Source organism: Onychomys torridus, chromosome 5 (assembly GCF_903995425.1).
Source record: "Onychomys torridus chromosome 5, mOncTor1.1, whole genome shotgun sequence".
NCBI classification, from domain to species: Eukaryota; Metazoa; Chordata; class Mammalia; order Rodentia; family Cricetidae; genus Onychomys; species Onychomys torridus.
In genome coordinates, this window is record NC_050447.1 from 16,078,947 (window position 1) to 16,096,677 (window position 17,731).

At 37.2% G+C, this 17,731-nt stretch overlaps 1 protein-coding gene across 4 annotated transcripts in view; it reads left to right on the forward strand.

Moving 5' to 3' along the window:
• Cyld (CYLD lysine 63 deubiquitinase) overlaps nucleotides 1-17,731 on the forward strand; it is a 47,092-nt gene that overhangs the window by 6,612 nt on the left and 22,749 nt on the right. For 3 of the 4 annotated variants that reach the window (XM_036187779.1, XM_036187782.1, XM_036187780.1), the window contains 5 exons: nucleotides 704-1,359; nucleotides 2,506-2,808; nucleotides 5,073-5,178; nucleotides 15,520-15,528; nucleotides 16,742-16,840. In XM_036187779.1, coding sequence (XP_036043672.1) covers nucleotides 856-1,359; nucleotides 2,506-2,808; nucleotides 5,073-5,178; nucleotides 15,520-15,528; nucleotides 16,742-16,840 — 1,021 coding nt within the window. In that variant the 5' untranslated portion in view covers nucleotides 704-855. The remainder of the gene's footprint in view (nucleotides 1-703; nucleotides 1,360-2,505; nucleotides 2,809-5,072; nucleotides 5,179-15,519; nucleotides 15,529-16,741; nucleotides 16,841-17,731) is intronic. The other variant, XM_036187783.1, reaches the window with a different exon arrangement.

Sequence of the window (17,731 nt, forward strand, 5' to 3'; positions counted from 1 at the left end):
TAAGAGTGTGTATTGCTCTTCCAGAGGAACTAAATTCAGTTCTCTGCACCCATGGTGTGTGGCTCACAATTGCTTATAACACCAGCTCCAGAAGATCCAACTGTCCTATTTTTGGCCTTCTGTTATACACACATGTGCCATATATATATATAATAAAATTGAGTGAGATAATGTTCCATTACCAAAATAGAGCATATAGATAAATGAATTGTGGATGAAGTTTCAGAATGTAATATTGTCATATCTTTATTGATAAAAGATGTTCAATATTATAATGTGTTACTTTCTATTTAAGGTACATGTTTAGAAATAGCCTTTTTAATTTATAAGATTATGTGTGTTTTCTCAAATACCGTGTCTTATTCATTCAAATTAGACAGAAATGTTACTTTGTAAAGTTTAAAAAAACAAAAACAAACAAACAAACAAACAAAAAACTCAGAGTCGGTATATTAAGGTAACCTTAAAGTTTTTGTTAGATTCTGATTTTATAATTTTGGAACAGTCGTTTGTTACTGTCTGTGGATGCTTTGTTACTGGATTTTTAAAAAAATGCAGTTACAGTGTACACAAGTCATACATATCTTTTAGCTCTTTGAGATGTTTATATATGTATATAGTCAAATGAGATTTTAAAAAATCTTTAGCTTTAATTTGAGGTTGGATTGAAAGGAGTCTAAAGTTTGTTTTGCTTGTCTGCCAGGCACTTTGAATTGCTGTCTTTTTACAGCATGGACACCGGGCTGCTAACAACTTGCTTTGGGACTTCCAGTGAATTCATTTTTTGGGATTATTTTATGACAGCTTTGCTACTGGTTCCTTTTTGTGAGTTGATGTTCTGAAGTTACTGTCACAATGAGTTCAAGCCTATGGAGCCAAGAGAAAGTTACTTCACCCTACTGGGAAGAACGGATTTTTTATCTGCTTCTTCAAGAATGCAGTGTAACAGACAAACAGACACAGAAGCTCCTGAAAGTACCCAAAGGAAGTATAGGACAGTACATCCAAGACCGTTCTGTGGGGCATTCAAGAGTTCCTTCCGCAAAAGGCAAGAAAAATCAGATTGGATTAAAAATCTTAGAGCAACCGCATGCAGTTCTATTTGTTGATGAAAAGGATGTTGTAGAAATAAATGAGAAATTCACAGAGTTACTGTTGGCAATTACCAACTGTGAAGAGAGGCTCAGCCTATTTAGAAACAGAATTCGACTAAGTAAAGGCCTCCAGGTAGACGTGGGCAGCCCTGTGAAAGTACAGCTGCGATCTGGGGAAGAGAAATTTCCAGGAGTTGTACGCTTCAGAGGACCTTTATTAGCAGAGAGGACAGTGTCGGGGATTTTCTTTGGAGTAGAATTGCTGGTAAGTTTGATGGGAGAGAGAGAGAGAGAGAGAGAGAGAGAGAGAGAGAGAGAGAGAGAATGAATGTATATCTGTATGTGCAAGTACATATTTCCCCCTTCATATGCAATGTATTTTTTATATTCATGATCCTTAGGATTTATGTTTTTTGTTTCTTTGTTTTTGGTGCAGTTCTCAGGATAGACCCCAGGGTCCTCTGCCACTGAGCTATATGTCAGCCCCAAAATTTACTTAATGATAAATTGAGAGGATATAAAGACAATTCTTGAAAAATTTTCTCTTACAGTAGAAATGTACACGTCATTCTGGACTTTCATATTTTAAGAGTTTTAAGTTATCTACATTGAAAGTTAACACTACCAATTGTAATTAACCTCTCCAAAAATTGTGGGCTATCTTATGACATCATCTCCAGGAGTCCAGTTCTTAATTATGCTATTAAGTGTAAAAGTTCAGAGGCAAGAGTTTTGAAGTGTGTTGCAGCAATTTCAGTTTGCTTATACTTATCTCTGGATATATATCAACTGCCTTGGAATTTATTTCTCTTGGAAACATATCTAAGAATTCTGTATTTCCAAACTGAATATTGCTTCTCAGCAATGCAACACTCTTGACATTCTTGTGAGTAGAATTTCATGCTTTATTTGCTTCTTGATTTCATTTTCCAAGAAATGAGATAATTAGGTTTTGACAGCCAGTTATAGTATATACTAGCAGGGTTGCCAGGCTCCTTAACTAGACTACATCAAGTTCTCCTAATCTGTTCTTCATCTGTGAAGTGCTTAGAGCACATGTGGCTTGTAGTAGTTCTACAGTGGAAGACATACTGTTTGTTCTCAGTAAATGGAGCTAATGCTGCTATTTGCTTAAGGTAGATTGTCTGTTCATGGCAAAAGTCATGGTAAACTTATGTTGTAAATTTCAGCCCAACTCTTTCTCAAAAGAATTATGATTGGGTATTATGAGTTAGTTTCTCCATCAGGTACAGCTTCTTTATTCTTTACATGCCCTAAACCCAACAGTGGCTGCTACTCATGATATTTCTTATTATGTGTACAATTTAGAGTTTTTCCAAAGTAATTATCCTGAAATCCCTTTAATGGATAATCTTTTTATATCTCTTAAAAAAAAATCTTTCAAAACTAGGAAGAAGGTCGTGGCCAAGGTTTCACTGATGGGGTCTATCAAGGGAAGCAGCTTTTTCAGTGTGATGAAGACTGTGGAGTATTTGTTGCATTGGACAAGCTGGAACTCATAGAAGATGATGACAATGGATTGGAAAGTGATTTTGCAGGCCCAGGGGATACAATGCAGGTTGAACCTCCCCCTTTGGAAATAAACTCCAGAGTTTCTTTGAAGGTTGGAGAAAGTATAGAATCTGGAACAGTAATATTCTGTGATGTTTTGCCAGGAAAAGAGAGTCTAGGATATTTTGTTGGTGTGGACATGGTAAGGAAATTTTGGATTGTATTATTGTGAATATATGTATTAATTTAATTAACAATTTAGGCATAAAATTAATATTTTGTATACTTAAAATAGACTGATTTACAGTACTTTAAAGAAGATGTTCCAGTTTATCTTTGGTACAAGAACATTAAAATAGGACATGTGAGCAGAAACAGAATGCATTTACTACATGTTTTAATAAACTGAGATAATGCTCTTAGTCTTTAAATTCTCTTTATTATAACTGACCAGTAGACAAAAGCAAAAACCATACCAAAACAATAAAATAAACTGATACTTCCATGACCAAGTCCAAATACATTGTATGATACTGTATTTTTGGTAAAGTTTGATTGATTTTCTGATGATAATGAATATAAAAAGTCATTAATAGAAAATACCAGGAAAAGAACCACCCTGCTTTTTGAGTTGACAAAGTATTTTCACTTTTAAAAACTGTTTTCTTATTGTGGCAAAATATGTATCACAAAATTTCTTCCTTAACCATGGCTAGAATAACAGTTCAGTTATTATGGTATATTCTCATTATGCTATCTCCACTGTCCGTGTGCAGAACTTTTTCATCATCCCATGTTGAGCTCTGTTCCTATTAAATTAATTCTGCCCAGTTTGCCCATGTCTGTTAACTATAATCTAGGTTTTTGCCTGCTGTAGGTACCTCAGAAGTGAGGTCATATGGTATCTTTTGTTTGTATCACCCGTTTTTATTACTGAATAATCATACTTGTTAATAATGGATGTCTTCCAGTGCACATATTGAATTAACCTGTGGTATTAAGAGAATGAGAAGAGCAGTGGCCCATGCCTTTAACCCCAGCACCCGGGAGGCAGAGCCAGGTGGATCTCTGTGAGTTCAAGGCCAGCCTGGGCTACCAAGTGAGTTCCAGGACAGGCTCCAAAGCTACACAGAGAAACCCTGTCTCGGAAAACAAAACACACACACACACACACACACACACACACACACACACACACACACACGAGAGAGAGAGAGAGAGGGGGGGGGGATGAGCAAAAGTTCATTATGGATAAAGGAGAATCCTTCATAATTGTTAATACCAGGGTGTATTAGGAAAGGATATGAGCAGCAGACTCACACGGGGTATTTTTAGTAATCATTTTTATCTATTCAGAAATACTCTAAAGAGATGGTAGGGGATAAACGTTCTAGTGTGTTTTCGTTATCTTGTGCTTAGAAATTGTGTAAGATGCTGATTAGTTAGGTACAAAATAAGAATTTGCCAGACTCTCACTATGTGAAATTAGAGCCAGAGTAAGACCCCTAGGCCCCTCAGAATTGCTAATAATTAAGAACCAGTATTCTTTAAATGTGAGTTTAGTGTTTCAGAGAAGTTGTGGGCTGGAGAGAGAAAAGCTTGGAGAAAGAAGGCCATTAATCTTTGGACTTAGTCTCCCCTTGTTATAGGTTCTTTGGCCAGGCTTTAAATGTGACAGGAGCTGTTTGGGTCCTCCCCTTTTTTGATGGTGGCCTAGGGGATCATCTTGATTAGCTGAGGCAGACTAGACTGTCTTGAGACTTGCCTGCCACCTCCACTCATGTTCTATCCATCTGCCATTTAATTTATGCAAGCATCAGTTCCAAACACTCCCATTAGGCTTCTTGAGAAGAAAGTTCATCAATTGCAACTTTACTCATGTCTTTCTGTTTCCAGGGACACTAGCATTCCTCATGCTGGTGCTCAGAGCAGTTGTTTCTCTGTCATCCAGCCATACCTCATGAACAACCCATGTGGCTGGTGATACAGTAGAGTGTAACTTAGAAACTTGCCATTGTTTGAAAGTCTGCGTACCCACAGATGACAAAAGAATTCTGAAGTAACTCCTGTTCTGTTTACAGAAAGGCATATAGTAATGCAGATGAGCAAAATGCCCAGGGGATATAAATGTGTGATTAACTTTTAAGGGTACATTTCTGGGTAAAACAATGCATTCCTAGTAAATTTTCTAATGCAAATAATGTCTCTTTAAACCTCATCTGGTGTTATTATTGCAGGCTAAAGTATGAAAAACACTTTTGACTCATTATTTTATGTGTTTGCTGTAAGATGATTGTTATTATTTTTATAGAGATTTCTAATGGAGTCTTTCTTCTTTTGGACAAAATAGTTAAAATTTCTCAGTGAAAAATATTTTAGAGGATACTTTTGTAAGAAATGTTGGTGTTCGTATTTACATTTTATTGACAAGGGTTTAAAGGTTTACTTTCTTAATGGCATGTCTAGGATAACCCTATTGGCAACTGGGATGGAAGGTTTGATGGAGTACAGCTTTGTAGTTTTGCAAGTGTTGAAAGTACAATTCTTCTGCACATCAATGACATCATCCCAGGTATGTTTTTTTATGTATTCAGAAGACTGTTTCTAACGTGTATTTTGTTATGAGAATGCAAATATATACTTAAGATAGATCTTTTGAAGTTGGCTTTTATATTGTAGAATTGTCATTATATAGAATATCCTTTCTTTCTCCCCCAATAAAGCAACAAAGGTTCTTTCTAAAAGTATGTAAATGTAGTGTTTATACATTCTCTCTTACATTATCTTCTCCTAGATATTCTAATAAAGAAAATTCCTGTGGAAGGTTCAGAAATACAAAAGCTGCTACCTGTTGGAGGAGTTGGCTGAGGTTCTTTTTTTTTTTTTTTTTTTTTTTTAATTAACTAAATTTTTTTTCGTTTATTTTACATCCTGACCACAGTTTCCACTTCCTTCTCCCCTCCTTTTCCCCCTCCACTTCCCCTCTCTGCTCCTGCTCCCATCCACTCCTCCTCTGGTTCTGTTCAGTAAAGGGCAGGCCTCCCATAGGTGTCAACAAAGCATGGCATATCAAGTTGAGGTCGGACTAAGCACCCCCCTTTGTATTGAGGCTGAGTGAGGGAACCCAGTATGAGGAATAGGTTCCCCAAAGCCATCCCAAGTGTTAGGACAGACCCTTATTCCATTGCTAGGAGTCACACAAATAGACCAAGCTACACAACTGTCACACATATGTAAAGGGCTGTCAGTCCAGAGCCTGTGAACTCTTGTGGGTTCCCTTGTGATGACCTTGACCCCCCCTGGCTTGTACAGTCCTTCCTCCCTTTCTTAAACAGGATTCCTGGAGCTTGGCCCTGTGCTTGGTTGTGGATCTCTGCATCTGTTTCTATCAGTTACTGGATGAAGGCTCTCTGATGACAATTAGGGTATCACTAATTGAATACAATAGATGGCCAGTTCAGGCACTCTTTCAACTATAGTTAGGAGTCTTAGCTGAGGTCATCCTTGTGGATTCTTGGAGTATCCCTGGACCAGGTTTCTCCCTGACCCTGAAATGTACCCCATCAAGACTTCTCTTTTATTACTCTCCCCCCTGAGTTCTTTTTGTTCTAAGATGGTATTATAATAGATCGTGCTCCATGACTGTAGTCAGAAACATTAGTTTTATTTTATATATATATTATTATATTTACCATCTATGTTATTTATTACAAAAGTAATAATTAGAGCCAGCAAGATGGCTTAGTGGGTAAAGACACTTGCTCTCTGTGTGTGTGTGTGTGTTTCATATATATATATGAAACCTAGAGTTTTGTACATTGTTACAAGTGGTACAGTGGTAAAACACTTTACCACTGAGCTGTAGTACAGCCTCTGAACTTCAAAACAAATGAAAAAAACCACCACCAAAACAAGAAAAGCAAAAAACAAAATCCCCACAAAACTTAAGAACCTTTGTTTTTCCTCAAATAAATGTCTTCCTTTGCTACTATGAGGTGATTGACAATAGTAGCAATACCTACCTCTGTTGTTAGGATTCTCAGTGATAGGCTAGTGCAATAAATCCAACAGGCATTCAGAGGTGGGAATGTCAAAAAGCCTGTAGGTAGACCATATTAGATGGTTTGTGCTACTTTATGTTCTGAACAGATAGATGGGTTTTTTTTTTTTTGCCAATTAAAAGTATAAAATGGGGGCTGGAGAGATGGCTCAGCAGTTAAGAGCACTGGCTGTTTTTCCAGAGGTCCTGAGTTCAGTTTCCCAGCAACTGTGTGGTGGCTCACAACCATCTGTAATGGGAGCTGTTGCTCTCTTCTTGCATAAAGTTGTATATGCAGATAAAGCACTCATATACATAAAATAAGTAAATTATTTTAAAAAATATATAAAACAGAAAAAAACAGCAAAAGCAGCAAAAACAAAACAAAAACTTCTGTGGCTCAAATGAGACTTTGGTTGTCTGTGATGAAAGTAAGTAACAGAGCCAAAGTTTGTGTCCAAACCCGTCTAATTAACAACCCATGTTCTCTTCAGTCCCCCAGCAATCCCATATCCTATGAGTGCTCTTCCATTGTGAAGATCTGCATAGGAACCCATATTTTTGAGTGTCACATACTAGGAGATATTGTTTCCATGGAAATGGAGATGTATTTTGTCTCTGGTTCTATAAAAGCTTATTTTACTGTGGCAAGAATCATAAGTGAGCAGCATACTATTTTTTTTTCCTTCTATTGCTTTTTCCCATTATTGATAATGTTGACAACAAAATGCTTTTGAGTTTCTTTCTATAGCTTATTTTAGGTTCTGAATTTCTTGTTTCATAGAAATAGAAAAGGAAGGCTCCTGGCCTTCACTCTGCCCTTTTGGTCTCCCTGTTGGTGTCAAGTCATAAATACTTGTTTTACAGTTTGAACATGCTTCCCACGCAGCTTTTAGTTTTGTAGCAAGAGGTGTGAGATTCATGTGGCAGCTTTATTTCAATTTTGCTCTAAAAAGTCTGACGTACTTTACTTTTTATTTCTTTTAAGATATATTTGTTATTAATTCTTTGAGAAGTTTCATACATGCATATAATATATTTTGATTATAATACCCCACACACACACACACTCCTCCTGGATCTCCCACTTCCAATTCCTTGTCCAACTTTTTGGAAACAAGTTGTTTATATTCAGGGGAAAACATGTATGTGTTCATATTTTATTTAGTGACATTTTCTTTTTCATCCATGTTTTATAGGTAGCACAGTTTGGGATGTTTGTGAATTGAAAATTTTTTTTTTTCAGAGCTGAGGATTGAACCCAGGGCCTTGCGCTTGCTAGACAAACACTCTACCACTGAGCTAGATCCCCAACCCCGAATTGAAATATTTTTAATGTTAGAATGAGTGCTTACTGTTAAGAAGAACAGCAGTATAAAGCACCTTCGTTCAGATAGTGGCAAGCCCTTACGTAGGCTTCTTTAGATGTTGATACTGTAGAAGCAAAGCAGAGAAGACCTCTTGGGCTGGGAATGTAGCTCCATGGTAGAACACTTGATTGAAGCTGGGAGTTCAAATTCTAGCACTGAAGAAAAGGAATAATTAGGGCCAGCAAGATGGCTCAGACAAGCCTGATTTTACACACACACACACACACACACACACACACCGTACATTAACTATACAAATTTTGAAAAACTAATTCTTATGTGGCGCTTTCATTTTAACAAGTTGAGATAGACAGTAAATGAGCAGAATCTATGGGCAGTTAGATGGTGATGAGGCTGGAGAAGGGTAAAACAAGGGATAAGGAGCATGGGGGGCTGTCCTGTCACATCCCACAGATCTCTCCAGGAGACATTTGAGCAGCCAAACACAAGACATTCTTTGGGAGCTGAATTAACAGGGCCTGTCCTAAACAAACTTGGAGAGCTCTGCTGGTTTTATACTGTTAACTTGCTGGATGGCTGAGTAGAAGGCCTTGTAATTCTTTTATTTACTTATGAATATTTGCAGAGGAACCAATTCAGGGTAATGCTGCTTCTCTACAGTTGTATCTCACTGATACTTCACTTCAGTTAGCTAATAAATATGTTTGGCATTCCTTTTTTAAGGAATTTTTTTCAGAGAGCTGTCCAATGATGCTTTTGAAACCTTAAAATCTGTGACTTTTTTAAAAAAAGATTTATTTATTTATTATGTATACAGAAGAGGGCGCCAGATCTCATTACAAATGGTTGTGAGCCACCATGTGGTTGCTGGGAATTGAACTCAGGACCCCTGGAAGAGCAGTCAGTGCTCTTAACCTCTGAGCCATCTCTCCAGCCCTGTGACATTTTTGAGTGAATGTAATTGTCAGTTTTTAGCTATTTCAATTGTACTGCTTTGAGTTTTACATTTTATAGCTGAATGAAGTATGCTGTAGGATTGGGGAAATCACTGTTAGTATTACCATTCAAGAAGGTCACAGCTCAGGGGTGCAGACTTGGTTGTTTTGTTTTCAGTCTTCTGTAAAATAAAGATTTGAGGTGATACACCCTCCCCCAACTCTACAGCTGCATTTCTTTCTTTATATATGTGAATAATATATGTATATATTCCACCTCTAAATTTGTTTGAAATATAAATTATCTTAGATTTTGCAGTAGCACATAATAAATGGAAAGAAGAAAGTAAAAAGCCATATTTTTTTCCCCTGTGTTGGAATTGGGGTGTAACCTTACAAGGAATTTTTTTTAGCAGTGCTTACCTTAAAAACATTTTAATTATCTTTTATTTAAACATTGGTATAGAATTAAAATAACAAAAACCAAAACAAAACATGAGTTTCATGACTTCAGAGTCTCCTGTCAAGGTCTTCAAGATTCCTGTTTGTCATTGATGTCATTGCTGGTTTAGAGCAGTGATGAGAAAGGAAGAGAATGCTTTTTCTCTTTTGTAGCTATTGATATTCATAAACCTTGAATAGTAGATAATTAAGAATGATACTGCTTTTATACACATAAATTACACTTATTTGCCAACAAAATAAAGCTTGCAAATAGAATTTTAAAAAGTAAAGTTGTTTAGATGAAAGTTAATTTGGTTCATTTGAATAAGCCTTCATCTATGTTTTGTATCATTAACACTCCTTTCTTGAGGGGAAAAAGCATGACAGTGTCTCCTTTAGTTCCTTAGTTTATTTATTTTTTCTTGCCCAATTACCACTATTTGTGGGACAAAATTAACATTTCCAGCACGTTGGAAAGATTCTTTTTGGAGCAGCTGAATAGTTAGTGAGATCTAGGAAGAATTCTCCCCAGTGAACCATTTCTTACTGTTGGTGTCTGGATACCTTTGCTTCACCCTGCTATAAAAATGTCTCTCTTTGCACTGCTGTTCCAATGGTCCAAAGAATTAACAAGTCTGCTGTGACAGCATATCCAGGTTGTGATGAAGCATGCCAACTTGTGACGCCCCTAAAGTAATGCATTTAAAGTAATGCATTGAGCTCTGTGTCTGTCTTTTAGTTGTGAAAGTTAAGAGTATAATGCAATTAACAACAACTTAGACTACACAGTATGTACATATTCACAGCAATTTGAAAAGGAAGTCATTTAGTGGGAACCTTCCCTCCTGAGGCTGACCCCAAGCTCATAATTTTCTTTTGTATCTTTCTTGATCTTTTTTTTTTTTTTTTTGGTGTGTTGCATGTCTTCATAGTTCATGTCCTTTAAAAAAGGTATCAGTTTTGTTGCAGTATAATTGATACATAGCCATAGAACAGTACATCTGAACCCTCATGAGAGAAGCTCCTTCCTGCAATAGATGACTGTACAGAGACAGAGACCCTCAACTGGTCAAGGTGCAAAGAGTGAGAGACTATGGAATGCTCAGCCTTAAGTAGGAACATACATTTGTACCCATCCCACCAAGGCACAGGGAACTTTGCAGAAGAGAGGGCAGGAAGATCAAAAGAGCCAGAGGTATAGGTCGACTTCAAGGAAACAGAATTTTCTGGATGCAGGGGGCAGTTGTGTATATAATCTTACAGGAATTGTGATGTCATGTGCATGACCTGTGCACCCTCGAGCCAGGTAAATCCCAGCATGGACAGAGAGGGTAGTGGATATGAAATCTCATCACTAAGCTGAAGCACTATTGGCATTTGGTAGCTGCTGGGGAGGGAGCATCTGCAACTGCCAGCCATTCTTAGTTTCTCTAAGTTTACAATTTCAGGAAAGTTATATGGAATTATAAAGGATATAGTTTTTGATTGACTCTTTATCTCAGCATAATTCTCTGGAGATGTATCCATGTTGTGTCAGTGGTCTTTTCCTTTTAATTGCTAAGATAATCCTTGTTTTTAGTGTAATGTTCATTTAATGAGTACCCATTGAAGTACTTTTAAGTTGGGGGGTCATTATGAGCAATGCTTTAATGAGCATTGTATGCCAGGATTTGAGTGAATGCAAATCTTTATATTTTGGTAGAAAATGTATAGTTTTCCTTTGTATAGTTGTAGGTTATATGTTATTTCCATAGTAAGCTTTTTAAAGAATATTTTATTAGTGAGTATTAATTATACATAATAATATTTTCATACATGTAATGCATTTCAACCCTCTTTTGACCCCTCTCACCCCTGGTAACCCTTCTCTTCCCAACTAGTCTTGCTTTTTTTCTTTCCCCCCGGTTTTTCCGAGACGGGGTTTCTCTGTGTAGCTTTTGGAGCCTATCCTGGAACTTACTCTGTAGATTAGTCTGGCCTCGAATTCACAGAGATCCGCCTGACTCTGTCTCCTAAGTGTTGAGATTTAAGGCGTGCACCACCACCATCCAGCTTAATGTCTTGTGTGTGTGTGTGTGTGTGTGTGTGTGTGTGTGTGTGTGTGTGTGTGTGTTACTTAATGAGTTTCTTTAGGGTTGCTATAGGAACATGTGTGCCTTACCTGTGGCTATACCATTGGGGAAAAAATGTCTCTCCCTCTCCTATGAACCACTGACTATGTATAAATCCTTAGGAAGGGTGGATCCCATGGGTCTTTCCCCTTCCATGACAGGCCAATCTCATGCACAGCTTATGCAAGGTATCATCGCTGCTGTAAGTTCAAGAGTACAGCAGCCTGGAAGTCAACATTCTACATGCTTCTCAACATCTTTCAGCTCTTACATTCTTCCCACCCTTTTTTCTGCAGTGTTTCCTGAGCCTTGGAAAAGGGAATTGATATATATATATATCCCATTTGTGGTTGGACATTCAGCAGCCATTTCTTTTCAGTATTTTTTAACCACTGCAAAAGGAAGCTTCTCTGACAGCAACACTGAGGGCATAAACATAAATTATTTAGAAGACAATTCATGAGTCACATCTTGTCCATTTAACAAAACAACAGCAGTAGTTTCTGTACTAAGTCTTATGACCCCCTTAACCAAGGGCTTTTGATTAGTTTTACAGTATGAGATGTTCCCTCCTGTAGAGTAGGCTCCAAACCTAATCAGGAAACTGTTGGTTATCCCATAATAGACTTGCTAGTGAGCTCATCTTGCCTGGCCAGTCAGTGTTGTTAACACACAGGGTAAATAGCTGAATAAGACTATTGATTATAGTTTTCCCCTAGCATCCTGCATTACATTTTCTGCACTAGGAGGACTAGTTAGCAGAGAGGAAGGTCACAGCTGAGTTCCAGTCTGATTTCTGTATGCTCTTGACCAGGGCGTATGGTATCTTCAGCAATAAAGTTTTATCATCTAAATCTGGTGGGCAATCACCAGCAGTGGCAATTAACTGCCTGTGCTATTTTAGGGACTGAAGGCACCTTCCTGATCAGCAACTCAAATGGAAGTAGCTCACACCCTTGGCACTGGGATTTTCTTTTTCTTTTTCTTTTTTTTTTTTTTTTTTTGGAGCTGAGGATCGAACCCAGGGCCTTGTGCTTGCTAGGCAAGCGCACTACCACTGAGCTACATCCCCAACCCTGGGATTTTCATTTAATAACCTATGACTTCTGAAAGGAACTTGGTCTACCCACACAGGGTACCACTATTTAGAGTAAGCTTTTAAAGAAACTAATACACTATTTACAGCATGACTGTATGGTGTCACATGACCACTGGAAATATATGAATGACCGATCCAGTTTTTCCTCACCAGCATAGTTGCTTTTCATGTTAGCTATTTGAGAAATATGTGATTAATAGTTCATTGTAGTGTTGTTTCTTTGATAGCTCATGATATTGAACATCTTTTCATGAGTTTATATCATATATTTATATTCTTCAGGAAAATATATTTTTATCTGTTTTGGCCAGGTTCTAATTGGGTTATTTATTTATTGTTGAGTTATGTTAATTTAAAAAATATAGACACTAGCCCTTTGTTGCATATGATTTGCAAATATTTTCTTCTAGTTCCTACTTTGTCTTATCTTCTTCATATGGTTTACTTTTGGGATTAAATCCAACAACTTTTACTTAGTTCTATATTTAGAAGTTTTTCTTAGTTTTAAAACATGAAATATAATTCATATATCAGTACTGTTACTCTATTAAAGCATAATTCATCAATGTTAAGTGCCTTTAGGGTGTTGTACATCTATTGCTATCATCTAGCTACCATCCTAGATAGAAACCCTGTTACCTATGTCCAGTAGTAGTTTCCCTCTAGATCCTGGCAACTGTCTCTCCAAGTTACCTGTTCTGGAATTTCTTCTATATAGGCATAATTTCTGGTCATGGGAGATAGAGTCCAAAGGAAGGATGGTTTGAGGTACCAGAGCTCATCAGGTAACTCTGATGTTACCTGTAAGATTCCATGCAGATACAGTTATTATTTACAATTATCTAAAGTATTTATTCTGATTAGTCATCCAGTCTTACAGAGATTTTTTTAGATAATTGTTATGCATAGCATACCTGGCATCAGTATTTTCTAATACCCCCCCCTTTTTTTTTGTACATGTTAAATTCTCATTTGGGTTTGAATTGTGCTCTGTGATCAGTGATGCTGAACAGTACATCATTTAAACAACTGCTCTCAATTTAAAGGGCTCTTCAAATTTATAGACATTTTGTTTGGTTTGAATAGCTTGTTCACTCTCTTATTATTAGGATTTTCAGCCCAAGAATCTCCAAGAGACCTTTTTCTTACAGATCCAACAAGAGTAATGACTAAGTTCCTAGCTTTATCATTTTGAATGTAGTCCTGCTGTGTGTGTGTGTGTGTGTGTGTGTGTGTGTGTGTGTGTGTGTGTGGTGAATACTTGAGATCTGATTTCTTCTGCTCAGCACAGTGTTCATGTTGTTGTGTGTAGCAGTAGTTTGCTCCAGTTTATCGCTATGTAGTAGAACATTGTATTAATAGACCACATTTTTAGTGAACTCTAGAAATGATCCCTTAGAAGTTTTGTTTTGTTTCATTTTGTTTTGGTGAAGGGATTGAACCCAGGGCTTTGAGCATGCTGGGAAGTGCTCTACCACTGGAGACCTATATCTCCAGCTCACAATTTTATGTGCTCTAGTTTATCTGTTCTATAGAATAGATTGTTTTCATCCATTAGTTATTATTAATAGGGTTGCTGTGTGCATTTTGGTGTGCTATTGGGTTGACTTACCTTATTTCTTTGAATATCTTTAATCATGATAATTTCAATTTTATAAATTGTCTGTTAAATTTATTCTTCACCCTGTTCACTACATCCTATATTAGTAAGCTCTTCAAATTTAAGCCATTAAGCCAAATTTGCTTTATGATCCAAGTGATTTTTGGATTATAAACATAGGTTTGACAAAATACTAGGGAATATTTATTATATTATTGTTTTGGGCAAAATAAATGTGCTGTGTGACCCTTCTCACTGTGGAATCCTATTGGGATGTTCTGTTCCTCAAAGGGTTGATGTTTGACCCTAGCCCCCAAAGTCTTTGGTGGAAGGATAACTGCAGGTTTCCCACTCCTAGAACTTGGAAAATCACCTCCATCATGAGCAGAGCTGGCATCATGTCTCATCCATTTGCTTGGCCCTCTTTACAGCTTACAAAGGAAGGACCCTTGGCTGCATTTGTTACAGTGATTCAATCTGTGTAATATGCATATATTGTGGTATCCGTATGGTTGGTGGTCTCTTTTGAAATGGAGTTATATACTCTTAGTTACAATTAACAGTGGGTTGTCTCCATCTCCTGCCAAGCCCTGGCAGTTCCTTAGCCTACTTATAAAATAAACATACAGATGCTTATATTATTTAAACTGCTCAGCCATTAGCTCAGGCCTGCCATTGTCTAGCTCTTATTCTTATACTCAGCCCATTTTTGTTAATCTGTATGTCGCCACATGTTCCGTGGCTTTACCTGTTGCCTCTATATGATGCTCCCTGGATGGCAGGCTGGTGTCTCCTCCTCCCCGCCTTCCTGTTCTCTCAATTCTCCTCTCTGCTAGTCCCGCCCAGACTTCCTGCCTGGCTACTGGCCAATCAGTGTTTTATTTGTCAATCAATCATCCATAGCAGTGGGCATTAGTTATTTTTAGTCAGCTTATATGCTATAATTTGGAACCTTCCTCCAGTGATAGAGTTATTTTTTTTCTACAAAACTGTCATAGATGACATTTGTAGATATCTGAATGGTAATATCATAAAAACATTTTAAGTATTTCTTTCATTATATCATCTTTAAAAGTTATGGTTAGTCAGTATATTTTCAATTGAAATGATACCTCAGTATTCCATTTGATTGTATTTTGAAGTGTTTAAGACCTATAGTTTAATATATATTTCCCTCCTCATCCAACCATGGAAAAAAAGATGTCAAGCATTATTTACATACAATTAATTCAATATGACTCCCTATTTTATTTTAAGTGGCCTTTTCTGTGTTTAAAAATATAAAAATTTTCCTGTTTTTCTTTCTGTCCTCAAAATTCCACTGTGGGTGATACCGTTTTTTTGCTGATAACAGCTTTATCAGGTACGGCTCCTCAGCATCATGTTACACTTCATGGATGTGCTGTTGAACTTCCTGAGGGGAACCTTTCACCTTGACTCTTCTGTGTTTATTTGATCAGTGTTTGAGTGTCATGAATGTTACCAGGCTCTGAGGTTTAGGAAGAAGATCTTTGACTCTAAAAGAAATTTGCCAGAATTTTTTGTTATCTGTACTTTGAAGTGAAACTTCCTTCAAAAATTTAGTTGTATGTCTCTGCTTTCTGCAACATTGGTTTGTATGTAATTGTTTTCCTGTTTACATTTGCTTGTATACATATCTGTGTTGTTCTTAATGTTGTGTGTTAAAAAGTGGAAACATTTACTACTGTGTGCGTTCCTAACTCTGATCTGTCTCCTTCCCAGGCTTTTATCAACCTGTATTCTGTAAAATTCATTAATTCAAGATACTAACGAGAGTGGCACAAAAAGTTTTATCAAATCAGTTTAGTATATCATGTCGCTTAGAGATTAGCCAGACACATTGGCATGTAAAGATTCTTTTTTTTCCAGTAAATAAATTGTCCATCTTTATTTATCTCAGCACCTTCCATAATTGCTTGAGTGTAAAACACTTTGTAATATGTAGGCTGTGCTGGGCATGCTGATGTGGAAAATGCAACAAAAATTATGAACAATGTTTTCTTTAAAGCTTTTTTAAAACATCAAATAAAATTGGCTGCATCTGACTAACCTTTCAAAATTTAAAGCATTTCGATAACTGAGGAGTGTATTTTCTTGCAGAAATTACATTTTAAAGTACAGTGTTGATTTTTTTTTTTTTCCCTGAGAAATTACTTTTCAGTACTTTGGAAACTTTAAAGAGAATGTGGCAGCTGGTGGTGGCGGCAGTGGTGCACGCCTTTAATCCCAGCACTTGGGAGGCAGCAGTAGGCAAATCTCTGAGTTTGAGGCCAGCTTGGTCTACAAAGTGAGTTCCAGGACAGCCAGGGCTATTATACAGAGAAACCCTGTCTCTCGTCCCCACCACCCCCCACCACCAAAAAAAAAAAAAAAAAAAAAAAAAAAGGGGGAGAGAGAGAGAGAGAGAGAGAGAGAGAGAATATCTATAAGACTATAAAGATTGTGCCTAATTTTTGTTCTTGGAAAGGATTTCTTTGTTTTGTTGATGCTATTGTCATTAATTGCTAAACTATCTTCCATATGAATTTATTTAAAAGGTATGTTTACTGTTTCAGATAGTATGACACAGGAGAGGAGACCTCCCAAACTTGCCTTTATGTCAAGAGGTGTTGGTGACAAAGGTTCATCTAGTCATAATAAACCAAAGGTTACAGGTAAGAATGCCATTCTCAGTAGTTTACATGATAATCTGATTTTCTGAGATGTTAAATAAGCTATATGCTATTATGTATGTGTATGTATATACATATAATTTGTTCAGACATTTTATGTAAACTAAAATTTTACATACATGATTATAAGTGAGTATGAAGTAAAGAAACCACCAAAATGACTACCCCATGAGTTGTAGGGGGGCGGTTTTTATTGTGGATAAGAGAGAGAATATCTGGTAGTGGCACATGCTCTTAATCCCAGCACTGAGTTTGAGGTCCAGCCTAGTTTACAAAGCAAGAGATAGAGAGAAAGAATGAACATCCAGGGCATCTGAAAAGTCTAGAGTAGAGAGAAAGAGAAGGAGACTGGGCATGACAGGGCTATCTGCAAGAATAGTGAGAGTAGTGGGGGCAGGGGCAAATCTTGCCTTTATGTGGAGAACAGTGGATAGCTGTGGACAGGGAAGGCCATGAGCTGGAGGGAGTTTAGGGTTGGGGAGGAGGTGAGAAAAGCTAGGATGCTAGCCTGGGCTGTGAAATGTATAATGGTACTTGTGATATTGAGGGAGCCTGGAGGCCAGCATGTACTTTGGTATGCTACTAGACACTATAGATAACCATTTGTCTCTTCTGCCAGTGATTAGGGAAATGGCTCCTTTTGGTAGAGAGGAACTGGCTTCACAAGTTCCTGCGGAGTGCTGGCTTTTATCTAACCACTAGAAATCCTCCTATAGTCCAAGACTGCCTTTTGGAGTTGGGAAAATTAAGAGTTTCCTTTGAATCTAATACTAGGGACACGGAGACATGGAGATTCCTGAGACTTGCTAGCTATTACTAGCCAGCCAGTCTGCCTATTTTTTTTTTTTTAAAGATTTATTTATTTATTATGTA